At 44.4% G+C, this 27,409-nt stretch overlaps 2 protein-coding genes across 3 annotated transcripts; both read left to right on the top strand.

Moving 5' to 3' along the window:
• The first annotated feature begins 1,414 nt into the window (after positions 1-1,414).
• Positions 1,415-13,745, top strand: xpc (xeroderma pigmentosum, complementation group C). The gene is made up of 14 exons (XM_014146314.2): positions 1,415-1,734; positions 5,015-5,281; positions 5,428-5,536; positions 5,710-5,794; positions 6,106-6,263; positions 6,525-6,645; positions 9,925-10,014; positions 10,103-10,915; positions 10,995-11,155; positions 11,430-11,511; positions 11,863-11,994; positions 12,219-12,388; positions 12,534-12,627; positions 12,817-13,745. The coding sequence occupies exons 1-14, from the start codon at positions 1,632-1,634 to the stop codon at positions 13,147-13,149; spliced, it is 2,718 nt and encodes a 905-aa protein (XP_014001789.2). The 5' UTR covers positions 1,415-1,631; the 3' UTR covers positions 13,150-13,745.
• A 4,928-nt stretch (positions 13,746-18,673) lies between these two features.
• Positions 18,674-27,200, top strand: arih2 (ariadne homolog 2 (Drosophila)). Of its 2 annotated transcripts, none has more exons than XM_045695172.1 (15): positions 18,674-18,802; positions 20,051-20,490; positions 20,866-20,933; positions 21,055-21,127; positions 21,320-21,461; positions 21,736-21,857; positions 22,977-23,086; positions 23,232-23,349; positions 23,449-23,499; positions 23,642-23,663; positions 23,832-23,983; positions 24,531-24,674; positions 24,903-24,971; positions 26,433-26,549; positions 26,749-27,200. In XM_045695172.1, the coding sequence occupies exons 2-15, from the start codon at positions 20,236-20,238 to the stop codon at positions 26,818-26,820; spliced, it is 1,515 nt and encodes a 504-aa protein (XP_045551128.1). In that variant the 5' UTR covers positions 18,674-18,802; positions 20,051-20,235; the 3' UTR covers positions 26,821-27,200.
• The last annotated feature ends 209 nt before the right edge of the window (positions 27,201-27,409 follow it).

The raw sequence follows: 27,409 nt of genomic DNA, 5'->3' as shown, positions 1-27,409 counted from the left end.
TGTACCTTTAATTTGAGTTTGATCGGCACAAGACTTGAATGTAGACTATGGAGAACGCGTTCAGAATATAGAAAGATAGCCATGAAAATACAGCATGCATATGTGTCTCTGTTTCAGTACCCATGGGTTACGGGGTAGATTTAAAAACACTGATTTTACACATTTATGTTAAGGGAATAATCATGAATCCTACTTCAAGGAAAAATTTGGCCTTTAAGCACAAAAAAAAGTGGTTTAATTGATTCTGAAAGTTGACACGTCCAGTTCATCAATGGTAACATTGGAAGAAGTAGTGAAGCCTACAATACATCTTTAAAATGGAGAATAGTATACAATAGTATGATATAATACATATACCCTAATTGCCAGTTATCCAATTTGGCTTGCATCTCCAAATTGAATCCCTATAAGGCCATACAGGCACAGTATTTCATACTCCACTGTGGGAAAGGGCAGGCCCGTGCACAAACCTTTCAGGGGGCAGGTGCGCAAAATGATAAAAAGCTCCCGCTTTAATTTGTAAAACTTTCATAATTCATATCTTGAAATTCACAACACTTTTGTCATTTAGCAGACACTCTTATCCAGAGCAACTTTGCCAGTTATCCAATTTGGCTTGCATCTCCAAATTGAATCCCTATAAGGCCATACAGGCACAGTATTTCATACTCCACTGTGGGAAAGGGCAGGCCCGTGCACAAACCTTTCAGGGGGCAGGTGCGCAAAATGATAAAAAGCTCCCGCTTTAATTTGTAAAACTTTCATAATTCATATCTTGAAATTCACAACACTTTTGTCATTTAGCAGACACTCATATCCAGAGCAACTTACAGTAGTGAGTGCATACATTATCATACTGGTCCCTCATGTGAATTGAACCCACAACCCTGGCATTGCAAGCACCATGCTTGACCAATTGAGCTACACAGACCTTCTGTAACCATACCAAATGTAATATATACTAATTTGAGTGTCCTGGATTTACATTTACTATGTTACGTCCAGTCTATGAGACCCGGCTGCCACTTGGAACCTGCAGGTTCGCTTGACCTTAATCATGGTTTCCTCAGTTTAAAGGTGGGATTCCCAATCATGGCCGGATGTGCTACAGCCTGGATTCGAACCAGGGACTGCAGTGAGTCCTCTTGCACTGAGATGCTGTACCTTAGACCGTTGCCCCACTCGGGAGCCCAAATTAAATGTTAGAATAAGCAGAAAGGTGCATAAAAAAGGAAAGAAGTTCCAGGGAATAAAGCGCCTTACCCAGGACTGAATTTCCCCCTAAGTGAACGGGAAAATAATAGGTCTACCTACACACATCTGGAACTTTTGTAGCCTGCAAGCCATGCCTGTCGCATGGCTTGCGCTCTAGAGCGCCAACGATTGGGGAATACTGATGGCGGGTACAGCAAGGAAGTGGATGCGGATGTGACGTTCTCGGACACCACTTCATAACAATCTATCGCCGCAGGATGTATTATGAAAGGCTCTGTAAAGTTGTGTTGAATAACCACGGTTTCTCCGCCAAATTACACAACACCACGTGTGCATGGTAAACTCAGTCATTCACGATTCTGTCTGTAACACTATTTAACAAGTACACAAATACATTTGGAACGAAGCGAGCGAGCATGGCCAAGCGTAAAGAGTCTGCAGGCACAGCAGTGAAGACAGACACAAAGAAACCGAAGAAGGTTGCAAAAGGCAAAGCTGGAGGACTAAAATACAAAAAAGGTAAATCTAGCCAACTAGTTACAACACCCAGTTTACACCCAGCACGGAGTAAATACTTATAGGAAACACCCGTTGATGTTCTACCTTGCCATTTAGCTAATTTAGGCTACATTGTGACAACATTACATTATCAACGTTTATATACAGGAAGTTTAAAAAATAATTTTATTTTTTTTATACGCTATATATATATAATAGGGGGTACAACAATACCGATTATACAAAGTTAAGACATACACGTCACTGTTTTAAAACGCTTTCTTATTCGAAGAATGTACTATAGTATGATCATGTACTGCTCGATATCCTTAAAAAAAAAACGAGCGTTTTTTTATTAGTACATTTACATTTCTGAATATGACATTTTGCCATTAGCACAATTCAATTTTAAGAGGTAAAATAGTTTTTCTTGATCCTTAGTAATACATGGATAATTCTGAAGGAGACCTCCGACCTTGTTAACAATTAGGAATTTGTGTGCTAATAACCCAAACTTTTTGCAACAGACATTATTGACAAATGTATTTCAGTAAGTTCTGATATAAGGAATATATACAATACTATTATTGTTCTGAGGGAGCAAAGGTTACAGTTGGCACAACTCTTTGCCTTGTCATCCAATATGTCTTGTCTCCAAATGTTAAACCTGCAAGTTATGACCATACAGGCACAGCATTTCATAATTCATATCTCTAAATTCATAACATTTGGAATGCCTCTAGTGAAAATTTGCTATTTTTCCAAGGAAGGGTATCTCAAGAAGGTGAGGTCTGGTTACACCTCTAAACAGCATGAGTCCCAGATGGATAGCGTAAGACTATGGCGAACTGTAGGTGTAACAAGGGATATGGTAAAGAGAGAACAATTATTCATAATTGAATAACGACCATTCTGCGTTACGATGTTGCAGTTGCATCTCATATCATAACTTCTGCTTCAAATTTGTCACTGATGCGTTTCAATGGGCAAGCATCTGTTAGATTCATGTTTATTACAGATTGTGTGCAGGTGCATCGTCTTGCATGGTTACCATTGTGGATCAACTGTCTTGTCTGCATATAAAAACGTGTTTACAACTGATCTGAGTTGATTGTGTGTTTTGATTTTCTGCCGAATTAAACTCTGCAATGGTTATTTCTTTAAGACTAGATAAAGTTTAATCTGTAGAAGCTACAAAGCATCTACAGATGTCATATGAAGCTTTACAGCTTGCTCTGTAATATGAGTAGTATTTTTATATAAAACATTTTTATATCTATATCAGCAAAAAAGAAATGTCCCTTTTTCAGGACCCTGTCTTTCAAAGATAATTCGTAAAAATCCAAATAACTTCACAGATCTTCATTGTAAAAGGGTTTAAACACTGTTTCCCATGCTTGTTCAATGAACCATAAACTATTAATGTGTGATTTCCTGCAAGACAGGAATGTCAGTGTTCTGCCATGGCCAGCGAAAAGCCTGGATCCACATCTGGGACATGTTGGATCGGAGGGTGAGGGCTAGGGCCATTCCCCCCCCAGAAATGTCCGGAAACTTGCAGGTGCCTTGGTGGAAGAGTGGGGTAACATCTCACAGCAAGAACTGGCAAATCTGGTGCAGTCCATAAGGAGGAGATGCACTGCAGTACTTAATGCAGCTGGTGGCCACACCAGATACTGACTGTTACTTTTGATTTTGACCCCCCCCCCCTTTGTTCAGGGACACATTATTCAATTTCTGTTAGTCACATGTCTGTGGAACTTGTTCAGTTTATGTCTCAGTTGTTGAATCTTGTTATGTTCATACAAATATTTACACATGTTAAGTTTGCTGAAAATAAATGCAGTTGACAGTGAGAGGACGTTTCTTTTTTTGCTGTGTTTATTTATAAACATGAATATGAAAATAATTGATTTGGCAAATGTTTCTATATATTGTTGAACGTAATGTACTCTGCGGGCATATCAAAGTTTTAGAGTGGGATCTCTGCTAGTTTTAAAGTCATGGCTCTTTTTATAAAATTGGCATAGTGGGAAATGTAACCAATCACAGCCCTCCTTTTACTTGTATCATTGCACATCCTACAAATCACTAGCAGAAGGCAACCATTTTGAATCCATTTTCACATTCACTCTGGTAATGCTTACAAATTGGATCATAACCCTAAAAGTAGCAGAGATCAAGTGGTGGAAAAAGTACACAATTGTCATACTTGAGTGAAACTACAGATACCTTTTTAATATAAAATGACTCAAGTTAAAGTGAAAGTCACCCTTTAAAATACTACTTGAGTAAAAGTCTAAAAGTATTTGGGTTTTAAATATACTTAATAATAAAAAGTCAAAGTATAAATCATTTCAAATTCCTTATATTAAGCAAACCAAAAGGTGCTATTTTCTTGTTTTTTAAAGACATAATTTACAAATGAAGGATTTGTGTTTAGTGAGTCTGCCAGGTCAGAGGCAGTAGGGATGACCAGGGTATGTTCTCTTGATAAGTGAGTGAATTGGACAATTTTCCTGTCCTAAGCATTCAAAATGTATCGAGTACATTTGGGTGTCAGGGAAAATGCATGGAGTAAAAAGTACATTATTTTCTTTAGAAATTTAGTGGAGTAAAAGTTGTCAAACTTAGTAAAAGTGTAAAGTACAGATACCAAGAAAAACACTTAAGTAGTACTTTAAAGTATTTTCACTTAAATAATTTACACCACTGCAGAGATCCCACCCAACTTTGATATGACCGTAGAGTATATAATGTTCAACAATATATAGAAAAATGTGCCAATTTTAGATTTTTTGCATTTCCAATATTCATGTTTATATTTTTCTAGAAAAAGTATTTTGATTTCAAAAACACTTTTTAAAAATTAATTTATGAATATAGAAAAATATAAACATGAATATTGGAAATCTAAAAAATCAAATTTGGCATATTTTTCTATATTCCTAAATTAATAAAAATATTGTGTTTTTGAAATCAAAATACTAATATTACAGAGCAAGCAGTAAAGCTTCATATGACACCAATGTTTGCTACGTAGCACCTAAAGATGAAACACTATGGAGTCTTAAGGCCAAAATGTCATAAATATGCTCAATTATGCCTTTAGATATATATGTCAACAGTCCTTCCTCCAAAGCACTATTCTATGGATTACATTTCGTGAAAATCCCCAAAATCATGGTCTTTTTTGTTGTTGTCTGGGTTTCGTGAGGAATCACTCATCAGTGGATTATTCAAAGTCTTTCTCTCACTTTCATCATCTTATCATGACCCATCTTTCTTTCTACCCTATCAGAGAATGGAGAGGAAACGGAGAAGGTTCAGAGAAAAGCCAAGCACAAATCCCGTCTCTCTAAACCTATAGTAGGGGACACAACCGAAACCAACACCAGCAAATACTTCCAGGACGAGACTCCAGTGAAGGAGGAGCCTGCTGATATGAGTCCTGAGAGTGATATCATCCCTCCTTTTATCAGAGCCAGAAAAGACACAGTAAAGCCTGTGAAAAAAGAAGAAGAAGATGAGGACAGCGAGGAGGATGAAGACTGGGAGGAAGTGGAAGGTGATAAAGGAATGAAAGCTAGTTTTGATTGTACAATGTTTGTAGACCATATCTGTGTAGATGAATGTTCTCTGTTTTGTAAGCCTATGATGGCTCTGGTCCTTGCTCTGTGTGTGTCACTATCTGATATTGTTGTCTGTCCTCAGAGCTGTCTGAGCCCTTAGGTCCAGTGGAGCCAGTAGAGCCAGCCCTGCCCTCACAGCCCGTGGAGATAGAGATTGAGACCCCAGACATCATCCACAAAAGGCAGAAAAGGTGAGAGATAGTGGCAAGATGGTATGTGGTATCTGTGTCTTTATGTGTACTCCTTTGGAAAAGCAAGTGCTGCATCCTAGATGACACGGTCAGACTGTAGGAGAGTTAGCTCATTTTAGTCCAAGATGGAAATATGAACCATCCATCAATTTACCATGACAACCTGACTCCAGGGAGAAGAGGAAGGCGGAGTTTGAGACCTATTTGCGACGCATGATGAACCGCTTCAACAAAGATGTGGTGGAGGACACACACAAGGTGAGCACACACACACACACACGTGTACCGTAAGGACCTCCACATGGCTTAGCTCGCAGACTGTCACGATGCGTTCACCTGCTGATGGGGGAATCACAGAATGTCTGTGGTCCATTTTTATTCGCCCTAACATGTTCTCTTCTCATTTGAACACTTCTTACGATACCAATTTATTAACATACATTTACATTTACATTTTAGTCATTTAGCAGACGCTCTTATCCAGAGCGACTTACAAATTGGTGCATTCACCTATAATATCCAGTGGAACAACCACTTTACAATAGTGCATCTAAACATCTCTCCCATAGGTCCACCTCATGTGTCTTCTAGCCAATGGGATGTTCCGGAACCGGTTGTGTAGTACACCGGACTTGCTGGCCATCAGCCTGTCTCTGCTGCCCACCCACTTTGCCATGGTGGCCAAGGAACGCATTGACACCAACTACCTCTCTGGCCTGCTCAAGTGGTAAGGAGGGACTTCAATTTGTATTTGTGTGTGTGTGACTTTAACCGTGTGAATTTTTTTCTTCTTCCTTGTATTCCTAATTTGTATTTGTGTGCGTGTGACTTTAACCGTGTGAATTTTTTTCTTCTTCTGCTTATTCCTTGTAGCATGCTGAACTATGTTTACCCTTCTTGACACCTGACTAATTCAATCATCCCTGGCTATGTTGTCAAGTTTACGTTTTGTTCTTTGTAATTGATCCTGGTTGATTTTTTTGTCCAGGTTTGGGGCGACATTCACCCTTAACCCGGAGCTTCCCTGTGAGGAGAGGCCCGACCCACAGGCCCTGCTGGAGAGGAGGCTGGGCAGCCTCACCGCTAGAGACCACCAGGAAATGACACATGTAAGTGGCAGGTATCCTGCACACTGAATGCACCATGCGGACATGTTTGTTCATGTTCCCCTGCTGCACAACAACAACAAAAAATTGCAAATGGAGTATGTTTTTGAGAGATGGCCACATTTTCCATATAGTTTTAAATCAAAGGTTAAACAGTTCGGGCTCTTATGGTATGACATCTCTCCAGAAATAAGTCTCTCACTGTTGCCGCCTGTTATAGACCCCCCTCAGCTCCCAGCTGTGCCCTGGACACCATATGTGAATTGATTGCCCCCCATCTATCTTCAGAGTTCGTTCTGTTAGGTGACCTAAACTGGGATATGCTTAACACCCCAGCAGTCCTACAATCTAAGCTAGATGCCCTCAATCTCACACACATTTTCAAGGAAACCACCAGGTACAACCCTAAATCCGTAAAAAGCGCACCCTCATAGATATTATCCTGACCAACTTGCCCTCCAAATACACCTCTGCTGTTTTCAATCAGGATTTCAGCGATCACTGCCTCATTGCCTGCATCCGCTATGGGTCCGCGGTCAAACAACCACCCCTCATCACTGTCAAACGCTCCCTAAAACACTTCTGCGAGCAGGCCTTTCTAATCGACCTGGCCCAGGTATCCTGGAAGGATATTGACCTCATCCCGTCAGTCGAGGATGCCTGTTCGTTCTATAAAAGTAATTTCCTCACCATCTTAAATAAGCATGCCCCTTTCAAAAAATGTACAACTAAGAACAGATATAGCCCTTGGTTCACTCCAGACCTGACTGCCCTTGACCAGCACAAAAACATCCTGTGGCGGACTGCAATAGCATCGAATAGTCCCCGCGATATGCAACTGTTCAGGGAAGTCAGGAACCAATACACACAGTCAGTCAGGAAAGCAAAGGCTAGCCTTTTCAAACAGAAATTTGCATCCTGTAGCTCTAACTCCAAAAAGTTTTGAGACACTGTAAAGTCCATGGAGAACAAGAGCACCTCCTCCCAGCTACGCACTGCACTGAGGCTAGGCGACACGGTCACCACTGATAAATCCATGATAATCGAAAATTTCAATAAGCATTTCTCTACGGCTGGCCATGCTTTCCTCCTGGCTACCCCAACCCCGGCCAACAGCTCCACACCCCTCGCAGCTACTTGCCCAAGCCTCCCCAGCTTCTCCACCCAAATCCAGATCGCAGATGTTCTGAAAGAGCTGAAAAACCTCGACCCGTACAAATCAGCTGGGCTAGACAATCTGGTCCCTCTCTTTCTAAAATTATCCGCCGCCATTGTTGCAACCCCTATTACCAGTCTGTTCAACCTCTTTCATTTCGTCCGAGATCCCTAAAGATTGGAAAGCTGCCGCGGTCATCCCCCTCTTCAAAGGGGGTGACACTCTAGACCCAAACTGTTACAGACCTATATCCATCCTGCCCTGCCTTTCTAAAGTCTTTGAAAGCCAAGTTAATAAACAGATCACTGACCATTTCGAATCCCACCGTACCTTCTCCGCTGTGCAATACGGTTTCCGAGCTAGTCACGGGTGCACCTCAGCCACGCTCAAGGTACTAAACGATATCATAACCGCCATCGATAAAAGACAGTACTGTGCAGCCGTCTTCATCAACCTGGCCAAGGCTTTCGATTCTGTCAATCACCGTATTCTTATTGGCAGACTCAATAGCCTTGGTTTCTCAAATGACTGCCTCGCCTGGTTCACCAACTACTTCTCAGACAGAGTTCAGTGTGTCAAATCGGAGGGCCTGTTGTCTGGACCTCTGGCAGTCTCTATGGGGGTACCACAGGGTTCAATTCTCGGGCCGACTCTTTTCTCTGTATATATCAACGATGTCGCTCTTGCTGCGGGTGATTCCCTGATCCACCTCTACGCAGATGACACCATTCTGTATACATCTGGCCCTGCTTTGGACACTGTGTTAACTAACCTCCAGACGAGCTTCAATGCCATACAACACTCCTTCTGTGGCCTCCAACTGCTCTTAAACGCTAGCAAAACCAAATGCATGCTTTTCAACCGTTCGCTGCCCGCACCCGCCTGCCCGACTAGCATCGGGCAGGCGGGTGCGGAATACAGAAACCGTATTGCACTACTCTGGACGGTTCTGACCTAGAATATGTGGACAACTACAAATACCTTGGTGTCTGGCTAGACTGTAAACTCTCCTTCCAGATTCATATCAAACATCTCCAATCCAAAATCAAATCTAGAATTGGCTTTCTATTTCGCAACAAAGCCTCCTTCACTCACGCCGCCAAACTTACCCTAGTAAAACTGACTATCCTACCGATCCTCGACTTTGTCATCTACAAAATAACTTCCAATACTCTACTCAGCAAATTGGATGCAGTCTATCACAGTGCCATCGGTTTTGTTACCAAAGCGCCTTATACCACCCACCACTGCGACCTGTATGCTCTAGTCGGCTGGCCCTCGCTACATATTCGTCGCCAGACCCACTGGCTCCAGGTCATCTACAAGTCTATGCTAGGTAAAGCTCTGCCTTATCTCAGCTCACTGGTCACGATAACAACACCCCAAGCACGCGCTCCAGCAGGTATATCTCACTGGTCATCCCCAAAGCCAACACCTCCTTTGGCCGCCTTTCCTTCCAGTTCTCTGCTGCCAGTAACTGGAACGAAATGCAAAAATCAGTGAAGCTGGAGACTTACATTTCCCTCACGAACTTTAAACATCAGCTATCTGAGCAGCTAACCGATCGCTGCAGCTGTACATAGTCCATCTGTAAATAGCCCACCCAATCTACCTACCTCATCCCCATATTGTTTTTATTTACTTTGCTGCTCTTTTGCACACCAGTATCTCTACTTACACACAATCATCTGCTCATCATCATCTGTTCATCTATCACTCCAGTGTTCATCTACTAAATTGTAATTACTTTGCTACTATGGCCTATTTATTGCCATACCTCATGCCATTTGCACACACTGTATATAGACTTTATTTTTTTTCTATTGTGTTATTGACTGTACGCTTGTTTATTCCATGTAACTCTGTGTTGTTGTTTCTGTCGCACTGCTTTGCTTTATCTTGGCCAGGTCGCAGTTGTAAATGAGAACTTGTTCTCAACTAGCTTACCTGGTTAAATAAAGGTGAAAAAACATTTTAAAAAAATAAAATCTTCTCTCTAGAGAGAAATTGGGCCTAACTCAGTTTGCCTTGACGGTATTTAACTAAAGCCTGTTTTAAATCAAGTGTTCCTGTTGTCTTACCTGCATGATGTAACCTTGACCTCTGTCCCCTGTGTTTTCCTCCAGCTGTTCCTATTGGTGCTGAGGTCGTTGCAGCTCTTCTGTCGACTGGTGCTCTCTCTGCAGCCCCTGTCACTGAAGCCCCCGTCAGCCAAGGTCCAGCATTGGGTTTGCGTGTACACACTTTAAGGTGAAGTTCACAGGCTCTGTGTGTGTCCTTACCTGATCCAACTCTCTTTTTCAGAGCAAGGCCAAGAACTCAGGCAGCCCGCCTAGGAAGAGTCCATCGCAGAAGAAACCTCCAAAGGAGAGCCCCTCAGAGCCCAATGTATCCCCAGGGTCCAAGAGACCGGCAGGAGGGAAGGCCGAGAGAGGAGGCAAGAAGGCAAAAAAGAAAGAGGCAGGGGAGACGGAAAAAGCTGTGTCGGTGGGGCAGAAACCCAAGAACTCCAAGCGCCGCAGCATAGCCTCGAAGGTGAGCTACAAAGAGGATAGCAGTGAAGAGGAGGAGGGGCCAAGTGATGGGGAGGAGTTCCAGCTGACCAATGAGGAAGACAGCGAGGACTCTGAGGGAGGAACCAAAGCCATCAGAGCCAAGAAAGTAAAAGGAGGTAAGAGCAAGGGCAAGAGTACAGCTCCACAGAAAAGAAGCAGTGGAGGCAAGAAGAAAGTGAAGAGTGAAGAGGAAGATGACGATTGGGAGGGAAATGAAGAGGAGGGGGAGGAAGAGCAGGGGATGAAGCGGGGCAAAAGGAAGGAGGGGAAGGGTGCAGACGAGTGGCTGGAGGTGTACCTGGAGAAGACTGGGTGCTGGGTCTGTGTGGAAGTGCTGCAGGGGGTGGGGCAGCCTCAACTGTGCTCCAAGCAGGCCACCCATCCCATGACCTACGTGGTAGCCGTTGACGGGGACGGTCACCTGAAGGATCTGGGCAGCAAGTACGACCCCACCTGGATGACCTCCACCAGAAAGCGCCGGGTGGACGAGGAGTGGTGGGAGGTGACGCTCGAGCCATTCCTCGGCCCCGAATCGGAGAGGGATGTCCAGGAGGATAAAGAGGTGAGAATGAGATGCAAATTTGCACGCCTTCACTTGTACAGCTTCTCATTTACACCCCCCCCCTCTCTCTGTGCTCTAGCTCCAGGCGAAGTTGCTGGACAAGCCGTTGCCCACGTCGATAGCAGAGTTCAAAAACCACCCGCTGTACGCCCTGAAGAGACATCTACTGAAATATGAAGCTCTCTACCCCTCCACAGCGGCCATCCTGGGGTACTGCAGGGGAGAGCCCGTCTATTCCAGGTAAGCAGCACACATAACAGGGGATATTGCAAATTTGAGATTTTTCATAACTGATTTTGAATGCAAAGAAGCAGATAGAGGGCTGTTTAAAAGTATCATTTTGTTTCAAAGCAGAGTTCATGGAAATGTTGCTCTTTTTTGGGGGCGGGTCATGTAAATGCGTTACTATGGTATGCACACTCATTGTTTGGTATCCAAAACAAATGTATCTTCTTTGATTGTGAAAAGCCATGAGAAATACAGTAGTACTTATTTGCATCTGGGGTCTCCACAGGGACTGTATTCACACGCTACACTCCCGAGACACCTGGCTGAAGGAGGCGCGCACCGTCCGTCTAGGAGAGGAGCCATACAAGGTGAGCAGGGTCGTGTTCTTTAGGGCACACCGTAGCAAAACTCACTCACACACTCACCCTCTCTCACTCACCCTCTCTCTCACACACACTCACTCTCTCTCACACTCACTCTCACAGACAAGCTCTCTCTCTCACTCACTCTCACAGACAAGCTCTCTCTCTCACACACACTCACTCTCTCTCACATTCACACTCACTCTCACAGACAAGCTCTCTCTCACTATCTCACACACTCACTCTCACTTTCTCTCGCTCTCTCACACACACACACACTTTCTTAAACACACTCACACAATCTCACACACACACTCTCTCTCCCATACACGTTCTCTCAACCTATCTCTCTCTCAGATGGTGAGAGGGTTTTCCAATCGCTCTCGCAAAGTCAGGATGGCGTCAGAGCAGAAGGACAAAGATGACCTGCCTCTGTTTGGTGAATGGCAGACAGAGGAGTACCAGCCCCCAGTAGCTGTGGATGGCAGGGTATGATTACTTTCTTGTGTGTGTGTGTGTGTGTGTGTGTGTGTGTGTGTGTGTGTGTGTGTGTGTGTGTGTGTGTGTGTGTGTGTGTGTGTGTGTGTGTGTGTGTGTGTGTGTGTGTGTGTGTGTGTGTGTATATGTGTATATGTGTGTGTGTATATGTGCGTGTGCACATGTATGTTAAATTTTATAAACATTTGAGTTAATTATATGTTTGTTTTCTCCAGGTGCCTCGTAACGACTTCGGCAACGTTTACCTGTTCAAGCCCTGCATGCAGCCCGTTGGCTGTGTCCACCTGCGTCTGCCTAACCTCCAGAGAGTGGCTAAGAAGCTGGACATGGACTGTGCCGCTGCTGTCACTGGCTTTGACTTTCACGGTGGCTACTCTCATGCTGTGTAGGTTTTTCCATTGTTTGCCTGCGTGTGTGCGTGTGTGTGCGCGTGTCTGTGTGTGTGTGTGCGCCGATGTATGGTTGCGTAATTGTTTGTGATATGTGTGCTGGTTGTTACGTAGTTTGTTTCTGCGCGTTTCTTTTTCTAGAACGGACGGCTACATTGTGTGTGAGGAGCATGAGGAGATCCTGAGAGCAGCCTGGGTGGAAGACCAAGAGATCCAGAGACAGAAGGAGAAAGAGGGGAGTTGTAGTGTGTCTGAATGTGTTTGTGAAAAGCCTCTGTTTTGCCACTTCGTATTTCATGCAATTAATCATATCTTTATGGAGAAGGTTTGTTTTTTAACTCCGGTGTATTACAGGCATTATCTTGTTTGTTAGGTTAGTGCTTCTCATATTTTGCTCATCATATGTCTTGTGTGTGTTTTCCAGAAGCGGGAAAAGAGGGCAGTGGCTAACTGGACTCTGCTGGTGAAGAGCCTGCTGATCAGGGAGAGACTACAGCGTCGCTATGGGAAGAAAGGCCCAACACCCGGAGGAGGCCTGGACCAACTGAAGAGCCAGGATAGGGAAGGGATAGAGGGTCTATCGTCTGAAGAGGAAGGGGAAGGTGGGCCGAACACGGCTTCTAGCGCACTGGCACAGGCCTGGCCCCAGAACAGACAGGGGGAGCAGGACAGTGGCACGGGGGGAGCCTCCAAAACAACATCCAAACGGCAGAAAAGGGGCCAGGAAAAGCACCTTTTCCCCTTTGAGAAAGTATAAGATCAGCCAACCCAACTCTCTCTGGCGCCCATCCAGTCGTGTTCTTCATGTCGCCAGAACGGATCAGAAGTAGGTCAGACCGACAGGCATCTGTTCTTGGTTCCTGCTGTACTACAGGAGATGTAGGTCATTGTAATCCCTGTGGACCAAAACAACAAAGCAGTCTGGTGTTGGTGTGGCACATGGGCATGCCTGAATTGTCCCCACTTGCGCCAGCGAATAGCTCGCTTTTCGCGTGGCACCCCACTAGGTAACACGCTTGAGAATTGCTGTTACGTGTGCTAGCAAGGCAGATGTCCTGGGTTTGAGCCTCTGTGTAAACCCCACTCAGGAGGAAGTGGTACTCTCGAAGCTAGCAACGTGATAACCTTTACACTGGCACAGACTCTAACCTGCACTGCTGCAGGTGGTGGAACCTCGACGTAAACTGATTCCGTTTTTTTTTCTTCACACACTCATATCGCTCCTGTGTCTCTAAACACACTCATATCTCTACGTGTGTGTGTGTGTGTGTGTGTGTGTGTGTGTGTGTGTGTGTGTGTGTGTGTGTGTGTGTGTGTGTGTGTGTGTGTGTGTGTGTGTGTGCGTGTGTGTGGACGTGCGTGTGTGGGCGCGTGCGTGCGTGTGTGTGTGTGGGCGTGTGTGTGTGTGGGCGTGTGTGTGGGCGTGTGTGTGTGTGTGTGGGCGTGTGTGTGTGTGTGTGGGCGTGTGAATGTGGGAGCTCAGTTGTCTGTCTCTACTGTCTATTAGTAGACAGTTTTTTTAATGCAAAGTATTTTTCTAAGAATTGTTATAAAAATGTAAAAAATGTATCCGAATTGTTGTTATATTACAGCGTTGATGTAGTGTTAAAAGAATGGAAATAAATAGCAGATATTTTGGGACTCATGAGTTTGACCCAAATAGAAGTGTTGACTCGTGCATTTGTATCATCATCAAGCTGCCCAAACTACAAACTCAGACATTCACAACAAGATCAATTTCATCATCACAATGTCTCATAGCAACAGTATGTTTTATCCTTGAGGCAATGGAGCCAATCACTGATTGTCAGAGACAAGGACGGAGTTATTTTACGCTGGCTTGGGTTGAACCATGGCCCATCATGTCATCGGGCGAAAGCGGGGAGGGAAGAGAGCTCTTCTCAAATGGCACGGTAATCTGCACCGCTCGGTCATGTTGTCAACAAGGCAGCATGGTGCATTGTCTAGAAACATCTCTTTTTCCATCAAGTAAATGTTTGAAATGTGAAACTCATTTTCATTTGTTCTATGAGATAATATCACAATGAACCTTTTATGTGCGTTATTACATAAATGCTTCAAAATTCACAAAAAGTGTCATTGTTTGAAGAAGATTACCACAGACCTTATTTTCGGCGTTTATCCAAAACAAAAACTCCATTCGTTTTCCACAGGCTTTGTTCAACGAACCATGGCGGAGTTGGTGCCTACAAAAAGATGTCATTACTATTACTACACATGCTTAATTACATCACTTTTGTTTTGAGCCGACTTCGCCGTCGGAAAGAGTGGGGCTATTGGCTCACGCCCGGTTCCAAATCAAATGCAATCAACTTTCACCCGGTGCAAATTACGCCTGCACGGGAGCCCGGGCGAGATTAATTGAACCCCCTCAAGGATTACTCTGCAGGTCAGGGATTCCCAACACGATCCAAGTCCCAGTGTCTGTGACGCCCGCCGTTTGCTGCAACGCCGACCCAGTGGAGAACGTGGTGAGACAGAGAAGCCACAATGTCCTGATGAGTTTTCATGCGGTCTTTACCGCTTGTCCTGAACCCATTAGGGTGCTTTAGGTGCCAAGCTTATGGTCATGTTGCAGCAGTATGTAGGAGGGAGATTCCTAGATGTGAGAAGTGTGCAGGAGGGAATGAGACAAAGGAATGTGTACTATAGGTGGAAAAAGTGGTGCTGCAGATCAGAACTGTCCGGTGAAAGAAAGGCAGGTTGCCAGAATCTGAGTAGTACAGAAGGTGTAGTATGCTGAGGCAGGGAAGAGAGTAGTAGAGGAAGATGGGTCCAGGGTGAGGGATCCTAAGAAGATCCCTGTGATTAGGCCGAGGCCAATAAAGAGTGATAAGAATAAAACGTGCTTCAATAAGGTTGGCTTCTTTAGCCTACCGCAGAAATGGAACGTAAATCACTGAAAATATATGTTGTGGTGGCAGCTGCAGAGAAATACTTGGGTGTACAAGATTTTACTGCAGAAGAGTTAGGTGTGTTTGAATGATAGTGTCCCGTCCTCCCAGGCTGTCGGCCTTGTGTAAGATCATATAGGAGCAGGGGCGAAAATCTGATATCAACTTTGGAGGGGACAATTACATGACATTTTCTCAAGAGCAATTCCTGAGGGGGATACCAAAAGTAGTGCTGTAACACATAGCCTACATTGTAATATGGTAAATGTATATTGAGGAACCAAAGAAATAAGGTGTTTGCCGTACTCCTAACTACCGGTACCCAAAACTACACAACTAATCACAACAGCAATACCATTGCCTTTAACAAATCTTAGTTCAGTCACCAGTTTAAGTTGAGAGTGGGGGTATCCATGGCATTTTCCAATTATGTTCCTATTTTACAAGTAAAAAAAATTGAGATCCTTTCATAATGTTGCCAAACAAAGACTCAAACTTACCTGAGACTCCCTGTCTCTGCCAGTCTGTCCCTGCATAGCTGTCCCCAACTCTGCTGTCTGTGTGCCATCTGTTGCCTGCTCTGCCTAATGACATCATTGTGAAACATTTCCATTAGAATTTCATTTCTTTCTTATGAACATTTTATCAACTAGTCTGAGATATTAGGCTACTAGGGTTCTTACTCACAGTGTGTAGGTTATTTACAGTAGGAGATGGGCTTCTATCATCTTCTATCATTCTATTTGGGCTTCGGTCTAAAAGGTAGCTAGCAAATGTGAAACGGATTAAAATGACAAGAGTTGACAGCTGTATGAGTTCACCATTTACACAACATATGCTGCAACCTTTTGTAATTTTAATAGTTTGTTTCATATTGGCTGGCTTCCAACAATAGCTGAATTTGCAAAACTAGCGAGCACCAATTCAGTTTCAGTGGTGTTTGCTATAATCTTTGCTACCCGTGTTAAATAAAGGTGAAATAAAATAAATAAATAAAAGTTCCCTTGCGACAATTTAGCTTTTGCAACGAGACCATTAAATATATTTAAGACAATGGTAGAAGAGCGTGTAGTTCTGTTCAGTTTGGACTTCAGTTTATCGCTAACCTTATCACAGGGACTTTGAAGCACTAACTTACATCATCTGCATGCTGATCTTGGAATAAATTGACGATAGCAAAGATTCCATCTTTGACGACGCCACATAAATGGAATAGCTAGCTTAATAGTTAATATTTGCGCGCTAGCTCTGCATATTCAGCTAGTGTGTGTGCGCGATTGACTGGATTAACCTTACGTCAGTTACGTTCATTGAGTGCCTTTCAGACAGTAGACACGACCCCTCTGTTACCTTGCCAACTAAGGAACTGGCAGTGGATCAAACCATTGTGAGGCAAAGGGTGGGGGGGGTCGCAATCTTTTGAAACTTAAAAACGCACTATTAAGTGTCTATAATCAGCACAATTGCTTTCATTGTGTATTATTAATATTATTTAAATTACATAGTTATGTTTCAGTGATATATTGGGGGGACAAATCATATTTTTCTCAGGATGGGGGGGGTCGTGTCCCCCCCGTCCCCCCCGGGATTTCCGCCCCTGGATAGGAGGGGTGCGTCACCTGAGTGGGTTGAGTCTCTGACGTGATCTTCCTGTCCGGGTTGGCGCCCCCCTTGGGTTTGTGCCGTGGGGGAGAACTCCGTGAGCTATACTCGGCCTTGTCTCAGGGTAGTAAGTTGGTGGTTGAAGATATCCCTCTAGTGGTATGGGGGCTGTGCTTTGGCAAAGTGGGTGGGGTTATACCCTGCCTGGTTGGCCCTGTCCGGGGGTATAGTTGGACGGGGCCACAGTGTTTCCTGACCCCTCCTGTCTCAGCCTCTAGTAATTATGCTGCAATAGTTGCTGCAATATGTGTCGGGGGCTAGGGTCAGTCTGTTATATCTAGAGTATTTCTCCTGTCTTATCCAGTGTACTGTGTGAATTTTAAGTAGGCTCCCTCTAATTCTTGTTCTCTTCCCTCGGAGGACCTGAGCCCTAGGACCATGCCTCATGCCCCTGGCCTGATGACTCCTTGTTGTTCCCAGTCCACCTGGTCGTGCTGCTGCTCCAGTTTCAACTGTTCTGCCTATGGAACCCTGACCTGTTCATTACATTTTAGAGCAGACGCTCTTATCCAGAGTGACTTACAGTAGTGAATGCATACATTTCATACATTTTTCTCCGTACTGGTCTCCCGTGGGAATCGAACCCACAACCCTGGCGTTGCAAACTCTACCAACTGAGCCACACGGGACCGTTAGATACTACTGCACTTTGGAGCTAGGAACACAAGCATTTCGCTACACCCGCAATAACATTGCTAAATATGTGTATGTGACCAATAAAATTTGATTTGCGATAAAAGAAATAGGCCGAATATGGAGGCCGTAACCGGCCTCACACTCCAGTACAGTAGGTGGCGGTGTATGCAACTTTCAGTTGGTTGCAATCCGGCAATACAAATGTTAAGAAGAAGAACACGATCCAAGGACAGACAGTCACTGGGCCACAGCCAAGAATGGATCCTCAGGATTACACAGGCATCAGAGCTATAAATATATTCCCAGCCACTCAGAAAATAGTCACGGGAGAGTGTTGTTGATTTCTTCCATAAGTTCTTTAAACCCGACTGATCTTATGTCATTGTCTCCCACATGTAGGCTATGTATTTTTCAATTTCATTACTTTTGTTCATGCACTTGATGCAGTGTCTGGCCAGAGCCAGTTTTTTTAACCTTGATTCATTGTGTCTCTGGATTCCTACTAATTGTTCGAAGAATTTCTTGGTATTAGAGATGCACAAATAATTAAAATGTAGATGATTTGTTAATTCCTTAGAAACTAAGATTACAGTGGGCAGATTCGATTATGCTAAACCGCTTGGCACCTGTCTATGGCCCGTGATATGAACAGGCAAAAGTGATGAGGGAGGAGCGCCTTTCTCAAATGAACAGTAATCTGCGCCGCTCGGTCACGTTGTCAACCAGGCAGCATGGTGTATTGTCCAGAAACATATATTTTCCATAAAAGATATGCTTGAATTTTCATTGGGAAGGTAGATTAAGCGTTTTTTTGCATGTGAAAATACAGAATCCTACTCATTACTCCACGTGGTTAATTTACTGACTTGTTTTCAGCCAACTTCGCCGTGGGTTATGAACGGGGCACATGGCTCATGCGCCCGGTTCCAAAACGAATGCGATTAATTTTCACCCGGTGTAAAACATGTCTAAACCGGCGCCCGAGCCTGATTAATCGAATCCCCTTGGTTTGGGTCCCCGCCTTGAATAATATAACTGTCCAATGGGTGTCATCGATGGAGACACGGAAGTGACGCAATATTTGAATATTAATTTACTTTCTGTCTTCATCTTAACTGGCGAGTTTTTCAGAATTGGTCCTGGTACTTAAAATCACTTTTGGCTTCATTTGCAAGGCGACCCAACTCGGCCTGGAAGGTAAGTAAACACTTCAGTACTTGGTGGGAAGGGTTATGCCAACGATAAGGTAAGTTAGTTTGCTAACGATCCACAGACGGCCTTGTTTACATGCCAATCCCCGGGCTAGAGTGTGAGAGATGCAGCGGCTAGGGGCATCAGCGACTCGTTATGTATCAGTTGTGGTGAATTCCGGGCTGGAACAATGGCACCGCTGTTTTTCTACGTTGCCTATGTCTAGGATGGCGTATTTTATAGATTATTAAAATAATTATTTGGAAAACGGCTGTTGTGCTAACCTCTACTTTATTGCTAGCTAAGTTGTTAACTAACGTTAGCTCGCCAAACGTTAGCGCTGGGAAATTGGCTAGGCAAACCCAGCTACAAGCCAGTCATGTTTGTGTATTCGGCCAGAACCCACTTCATTTGACGTATTATACTGTAAACACATAACTACGTCTATGATATCGTGTATGCATAAGTGCCTATTTATAGCACGGAGGGAATGCAAACAAGCGTCTAGCACTGACATGGGGGCCAGGCCGATATTGCAAGTCACATATCAAACTCCTGGCTACCTACTGCGGTGATCCATGGCTTTATGTTCAATGTTCATGCCACAAAGTCCATCACAAACCGTAGAACAGGAGCAGACATCCGAAGTAGACCGTCAATCGCCACACCGCCCACTACGTGGAGATATTTTGAGGAATGCAAGGAGTCACTATAGTTGGCTGAATATTCACGTTTTTGTTATTAGGACTAGATAGTATGTCACGCGGCTGCTCCTGTGCCTACTGTCCTACCACCTTGTCAGTACGGGGAAATATCGTCATGTAATCCTTTAAACCGCTGCATTAAGCCGCTCCCCGTGCTTTGTATCCCACACGTGTTATCATATTGTTTGTCTAATGTACAACTAGAAGAAAAGGAAGTCCCAGGGGTAATGGAAGATGTTTGTGCTTTCCCGATCTTTCTGAAGCCTTGGTTGGACAAGTTTTGGTGGATCTCTAATCAGTGAATTGCACAAGTGGCTGGGTATTGGAGCAGACTTTTCTGTCTTGTGCAGAGAGACCTTGACTTTATGGAGCACTGTAGTTCCGTTGACCTGAGTTCAGACGAATGAACATCACACCTTGTCCCTGACCTGTTCTTCCTCAGACTCAACCATTGTCTAGTGTTTTTTTTGGTTTTTTTTGCGCTGAACCATTTTATTTTTTCCCTCTTTCATCCCTCCCACTTATCCTCAAGTTCTTTGTCTCCTTTCAGAGCATCCACCTCGACGGTTCCTCATGAAAGACGGGGAGTGTAACTTCTTCTGCTTCTTCCGCTGCTGCTGAGCGGTGTTGGGCTAGTTTGTGGAGCAGTTTTTTTTCTGGGTGCTGTAGTCCCCCAGGTGGTTCCGACGGCCAGAGAGCCAGTCCCAGAGAGAGTGAGGGCGTCTCTGCCGGCGAATGTCTGTGGACATGAACAGCCAGGCCTCCGACAGCAATGAGGAAGACCTCGGGGTCAACTCTGAGGATGATGACGGGGGTGACGACGACGACCAGGGGGACATAGCCGACTACTATGACGGCGTGGCCGGAGACATGGAGCAGCAGGGGGCCGACTCGTTCGACCCAGAGGAGTACCAGTTCACCTGCCTCACCTACAGGGAGAGCCAGAAGGTGCTCTGCGACGAGGTCAACAGTATCGCCGCCATCCTGAAGGTTTGTTGGGCTAGTCTTAGGGGTAATTGAGGTCGACGTTACCATTAACCACATACCTAGGGTCAATTACCATACCCTCAATCTTAACCGTAATGACTAGGGGTGTGAAAATATCTAGGGGCCGCGCATTCATTCTCATTGGGAGGGCTGTGTGTTAACCTAAATTGAATGGGGAGCCGTAATATCAGACCATATCTGTGGCACGGTCATGTAATATCTAGTTATGAGGTGCGTATCTTTCCAGTCTCAGTAGTTATCAGTTTAAAGAAGTAATCAATGAAAGCACTTGAGAAGGGTCTGCTGCTGCCTCCCGAGAACAGCTGTATTCATAGGCTTGATCCTCCTGATGCTTCTCTCCGTCCTCTCTTTGGACAGGTTTTACCTGCTGTAGCCAAACTGGTCCTTGTGCACTTTCACTGGCAAGTGTCACAAATACTGGACAGGTAAACGCACTAGTTCAGTCCTACTCACTTGTATTTTCATACACTATGCAAATATTCTGATAAACGGGTTCGAATATGATTTCTGGTTCCCTGGTTTAGCTTTCTTCTTTTTTTTTTTTAGATACAAGTCAAGCTCATCTCAGTTGCTGTCTGAGGCCCAGGTCCAGCCCAGCAGCACCTGCAGATCAGTTCCTGTAAGTACCAAGAGTGCTCTTTTTCTATGGTGTGTGTTTGTATTGTATTTGGGTGAAGGTCAATGTGGTGTCTGGAAAGGTACAGGGACTCTGTTCTAGTTGTGTAGGTGGTCTGAACTGTCACTGACCAGATTTGGCCCTTGGGGCCACCATTTGACTATCGTGTGTGTGACATTTTCTTTCGGTCCCCAGACCCCTCAGTCCCTCCAGTGTGGGGTGTGTCTGCAGCTGGTTCGGAGGGACACCCTGCTCGCGCTGCCCTGTCAGCACTCCTTCTGCAAAGGATGCTGGGAGCAGCATTGCACTGTACTCGTCAAAGATGGGATGGGAGTGGGTAAGCACCGCTGGTAGGGCTGATGCGACCTGTCAGTGTGTTCAGAAGTCAGCAGCTTGTTGTTCCTTTGAAGATAGTGACATGATAGGCTTTGAAGATGAACCCTGGTGAGAGAATTATTTGATAGCCTTTACCTGCAATCATATTCCCATGTCTGTGTACCTTGGATGTTTTCATATGTATTTGAAATCCATGTGTTTCTCCAGATGTTTTTTTATGCTCAGGGTGTATGCATGAGCTTACAATATTTTAAGTGGTGTATCTTTGTGTGCAGGTATCTCCTGTATGGCTCAGGACTGTTCCCTCCAAATGCCAGAAGACTTTGTGCTCCCACTGCTGCCTGGTGAGGAGCTGAAGGACAAATATAGACGCTACCTCTTCAGGGACTATGTGGAGGTACGAGTCTCAGCCTTTCCTTCTGGTGGTCTGTCTGGCTGCTTGTCGGCACTGCCCTCTTTGTGTTTGTCTGTCCCTCTTTGTGTTTGTCTGTCCCTCTTTGTGTTTGTCTGTCCCTCTTTGTGTTTGTCTGTCCCTCTTTGTGTTTGTCTGTCCCTCTTTGTGTTTGTCTGTCCCTCTTTGTGTTTGTCTGTCCCTCTTTGTGTTTGTCTGTCCCTCTTTGTGTTTGTCTGTCCCTCTTTGTGTTTGTCTGTCCCTCTTTCTGTTTGTCTGTCCCTCTTTCTGTTTGTCTGTCCCTCTTTCTGTTTGTCTGTCCCTCTTTCTGTTTCTGTCCCTCTTTGTGTTTGTCTGTCCCTCTTTCTGTTTCTCTCTCCCTGCAGCTTTTGTTCTTGAACAGCAAATGGTGAAAAATTGCACTGTCAGCATGCTGTTAATAGAAGGAAACTATCGGCCTCTTTAATTTCCATCTTTCAGCCAGTGTGCATATTTGTCAGGACCTGTCTAGCTATTGAAGGTCTCTGTAGCTGTCGGTAAGGCGCTGTCTCTCGGCTGGTTTACAGTGGGTCTAACTACATATCTGTAGACAGTGATATGTCTGCAGTGACATCATGAGAAATGATAAATGCAAAAAGTGTTTGCATGACATCAGCAGCCTGGATGGTCCAAATGGCATACCTGCTCTATTTTAATATCGATCAACCCATCTGTTACTTTTTTTTAGGATTTGTCAGTCCAGCAAGCCAGGAAACCAAAATGAGCTACGGAGCGGTATTTTGGTTTGCTAGCTTAACATTTTGACCGGAGCTGACTTTTGTTCATTAAAGTGAACACATTAAAAATCATTATTTACAAGGCAATGGGAGTTAAAAATAGCCTGTTTACATTTGTGAATACGACAATTAAAGCAGTGCATTCTTTGAGAAATGTAGAACTTCTAGAAGCTGTCAAAGGTGAACCTTTTTTTTCAAGTCTCTGTGTCAAGGAAACCGACAGGCGCATCAGCGGTCTTCAGTCGGACTGAGTATAAATTAAGTTTAGTTCTGACCAAGGACACTTGACGCATTTGAATGGTTCACAGACATGTCGATAGACGGGACTAAACAAGCCTCCTCTCTCCAGAGCCACTTCCAGTTGCAGCTGTGTCCAGGGGCAGACTGCCCCATCGTCATCCAAGTGCAGGAGCCACGGGCCCGCAGAGTACAGTGCATCCGCTGCAATGAGGTCTTCTGGTGAGACAGGCGCCAGCACGTACTACTCTTACACACAGATCAGTACACACGTTGTTAGCTTCATGTGTATCATGTCAGATAAACCTATGGTCATATCATTTGACTCCCTGCGGATGTACTTACAACTTTCTCTCTACCGTCTCAGTTTCAAATGCCGGGCCATGTACCACGCCCCAACAGACTGCCCGACTGTCCGAAGGTGGCTGACCAAATGTGCAGACGATTCCGAGACGGCCAACTACATCAGTGCGCACACTAAAGATGTGAGACAGGCCGCACACAATGAAATTAGGTGTGGTTTTCCAATATTCTCCTTTGCTTTTGTCCGTAATGTCGAATGTCTTTCTTTTTTTTCCCCCCAGTGTCCCAAGTGCAATATCTGCATTGAGAAGAATGGAGGCTGCAATCACATGGTGAGTGGTAATGGAATCGGCATCTGAGTTGTGCCGACGATCAGCACATTGTTTGCCTTAGTTTTCTCTGGAGCTTTTCTATGAATGTCTACTTTTACTACAGGTTCTTTTTTAAGTGACATTTCTTTCCTCTCTGTTTCAGCAATGCTCCAAGTGCAAACACGGTGTGTATCTCAGTTATATGACTTCTTACAGCTAAACGCCAAATTAGCCTTTCTACCATCAATTATTTTCCCCAACGTTCTGCTGATTTAACGCACTCAAGCCGTATGCAACCCATTTGACATTGAGATCGCCGTGTTTTTCCCGTTTTTAATGTCGTCCCTGTGTAGACTTCTGCTGGATGTGTCTGGGGGACTGGAAGACCCATGGCAGTGAGTACTATGAGTGCAGTCGCTATAAGGAGAACCCAGACATCGTCAACCAGAGCCAGCAGGCACAGGCCAGAGAGGCCCTCAAGAAATATCTCTTCTACTTTGAGAGGGTGAGATGAATATGAATCGCTACCATCACTGACGGGTACATGACACTTCTGCTCACACTTTGAGTGTTTGTATGGAATTCAGTGAGCCTTTCGGAAGTATTAAGCTGTGCGTCACGTGACTAGGTGACATGAACTACATCAAACACCTGTGCGTTGCCAGAGTAACGGTGTCAGTCAGGTGGTTTGTTTACCTCTTAGCATTACACAGCTTTCAGCACATGTGATGTCAACCAGCGCCATACATTAAGAATAAATGGACGATCGTATTAATACATGCGGTGCACTTTCAAGGATAGTACACATGTTCGTCAGCCACACATACTTCCACAGAAGTAGTCTGTACGTCACCTCTGGTACTTTTAGATTATGGCAACTGTCTCACATGCGTGTCAAATACCGCTCATGTTCAACAACTCTTGAGTGTTGGAAGAAACGACACCGTGTCAAATGAACACACAGATCTGTGTCAGAATCATCCAGAAGTGTGTTTCTTGAATGGCAGTTTTCAGGACTCTTTCTCCAGTCCTGACTGTGTTTTTGTGTTCAGTGGGAGAACCACAATAAGAGTCTCCAGCTGGAGGCTCAGACGTACCAGCGGATCCAGGAGAAGATCCAAGAGCGGGTGATGAACAACCTGGGCACCTGGATCGACTGGCAGTACATGCAGAACGCTGCTAAGCTCCTGGCCAAGGTACTACGGTCACATGCAAAAAGGACCTAACACAAGAATGTATAGGGCTTTTCACAACTTTGTTACTGAGAGGTGCCAAACCAAGTATATTTCTAATCTGGCACAGTTTGGTTCAGCTCGGCATAATGGTGTGAAAGGGTCATCTGTGTACTTATTTGACCTACTGCGCTACACTGCTCCTTGAACCAATAGCAAGTTGTGCTGATCTCTAATCTGCCTGTCCCACAGTGTCGCTACACTCTGCAGTATACTTACCCCTACGCCTACTACATGGAGTCTGGTCCGCGTAAAAAACTGGTGAGTGTCTAGTATAAGCTACCACATTCTGTCAGTGGTGGGGGGGGGGGGGGGGGAAGAAGTACCCAACTGTCTTGAGTGAAAGTAAAGATGCCTAAATTGAAATTGACTCGTGTGAAAGCCACCCAGGACAAAATACTACTTTGTTAAGACTTTAGCACCATTTTGGTTTTAAAGATACTTAAGGGTCAAAAGTAAATGGAAATGCTAAAATACACACTTCAGTATCAAAAGTAAAATATTTTCTAATTCCTTATATGCAAACCAGATGGCACCGTTGTCTTTTCTTTAGGAAAGCCAGGGGCACACCAACACTCAGACATTTCCAAATGAAGCATGTTTAGTGAGTCCGCCAGATCAGAGGCAATAGATGGCCAGGGATATTCTCTTGATAAGCATGTCAATTGGACCGTTTTCCTGTCCTGCTAAGCATTCATAATGTAACGAGTGCTATTGTGTGTCAGGGGAAAATGTATGGAGTAAAGTACATTTTGTTTAGTGATGTAAAAGTTGTCCAAAATATAAATGCAGTATTTTTACTTAAGTACTTTACACTACTGCATTCCATTAATATACATTGAACAAAATATAAACGCTACATGTGAAGTGTTTCATGAGCTGAAATAAAAGATCCCAGATTGTCCATACGCACAAAGCTTATTTCTCATTTTGTGCACAAATTTGTTTGAATCCTTGTTAGTGAGCATTTCTCCTTTGCCAACAATCATCCACCTGACCGGTGTAGCATATCAAGAAGCTGATTAAACAGCATGATCATTACAGGTGCACCTTGTGCTGAGGACAAAAGGCCACTCTAAAATGTGCAGATGTTTTGAGGGAGTGTACAATTTGCATGCTGACTGCAGGAATGCCCACCAGGGCTGTTGCCAGAATTTAATGGGTATTTCTCTACCATATGCCGCCTCCAATGTCATTTTAGAGAATTTGGCAGTATGTCCAACCGGCCTCGCAACCGCAGACAACGTGTATGGTGTCGTGTGGGTGAGCGGTTTGCTGACAGTGCCCCATGATGGCAGTGGGGTTATGGCATGGGCAGGCATAAGCTACTGACAACAAACGGATGCATATCTGTATTCCCAGTCATGTGAAAGCCATAGATTGGGGCCTAATGAATGTATTACAATTGACTGCTTTTCCTCAGCCATGGCTCTGCACAGTTAAATTTGTAAACACATTTTTCAGTCTTGCATACAAGGTGACATTTTGCATGAGCAACATGAAGTTGCAAAGCACATTTATGCTGCTAATATAGTTGCAAGGGGGTTGAGTGAACGCTTCTGTGATGCTTGCAGTCCGAAGATGCTATTGAATCAAATTGATCAGATCCATTCATTTACGGGGAGGGTGCTGCTAGTTGCTAATAATTAAACTTAAAAAAAAAAAATGGAACACGCTGTCTAATGAACAAGTAGCCTAATGAATGCATTTTGTCCTATTCAGTTTGAATACCAGCAGGCCCAGTTGGAAGCGGAGATTGAGAACCTGTCCTGGAAGGTGGAGCGAGCAGACAGCTACGAGAGCGGGAGCGAGGGGGAGCTGAACGCTAATGACAGAGGGGTAAGGAACAGGGGGGGGGGGTGTGTGTGTATGGATATTGAAGTTTCCAGATTAAGACTTCCATTGGCTGGGAGCACAGGGGAGTTGCCGGTTAATGGCACGCCTTGGGAAATCAGAAGGACCCCCGAAATATGTACGTCCCTAGGCACTGTATTAGTTTTAGACTCTGAAGAATTGAACTTCTTCCTCTCTCTCTCAGGATCTGGAGAATCAGATGCACATTGCTGAGCAGAGGAGACGCACGCTGCTGAAGGATTTCCACGACACCTGAAGTCTCCAGACTACTGTAAAGCACCAGCAGCTCCTTCATTTTGCATCCTTTTGTCTACAGCTCCTCACACTCATCCCTCCCTCATTAAGCTCTCTGTCTGCTACAGGGTCCCAGAATGGCACGACTCTATCCCCCCTCCCATTTAGATGTCAAGAACGCCACATTCAAACACACTACACATGAAATGAGAGCATGCACGCACACACACAACGTGAACACAAACATGCTTTAACACTCTGGCAAAAAAAAGAAACCTTAATTCTCCCACCATCCCTCTACCTGTTATTTTTTTTTTCTTCTCACATTGTTCACCTTCTGTAAATTGATAGTTCGTAAAAAAACAAAAAACATTAAAAATAAATAAATGCTGTAATTTTCAACGGTTGTACATTAATACAGATAGTTACTGAGTTTTTAAACCAGATGTCGTTTTCTTTTGTGTTCATTATCACACACGAACGACAATGCCCGTGACAGCAGAAGGGAACTGGCACCCATGCTATGTGGCTGTCAATGGGTTGACCCAGATCTTCCAGTCAGACCTTTTTATCAGTTCACCTTCACGCTCAATCAGTGTATACAGACACTG

This window comes from Salmo salar, chromosome ssa15 (genome assembly GCF_905237065.1).
Source record: "Salmo salar chromosome ssa15, Ssal_v3.1, whole genome shotgun sequence".
Lineage (NCBI taxonomy): Eukaryota > Metazoa > Chordata > Actinopteri > Salmoniformes > Salmonidae > Salmo > Salmo salar.
Note: the sequence above shows the minus strand (reverse complement) of the source record. Positions and strands in the feature narration are given on the sequence as shown.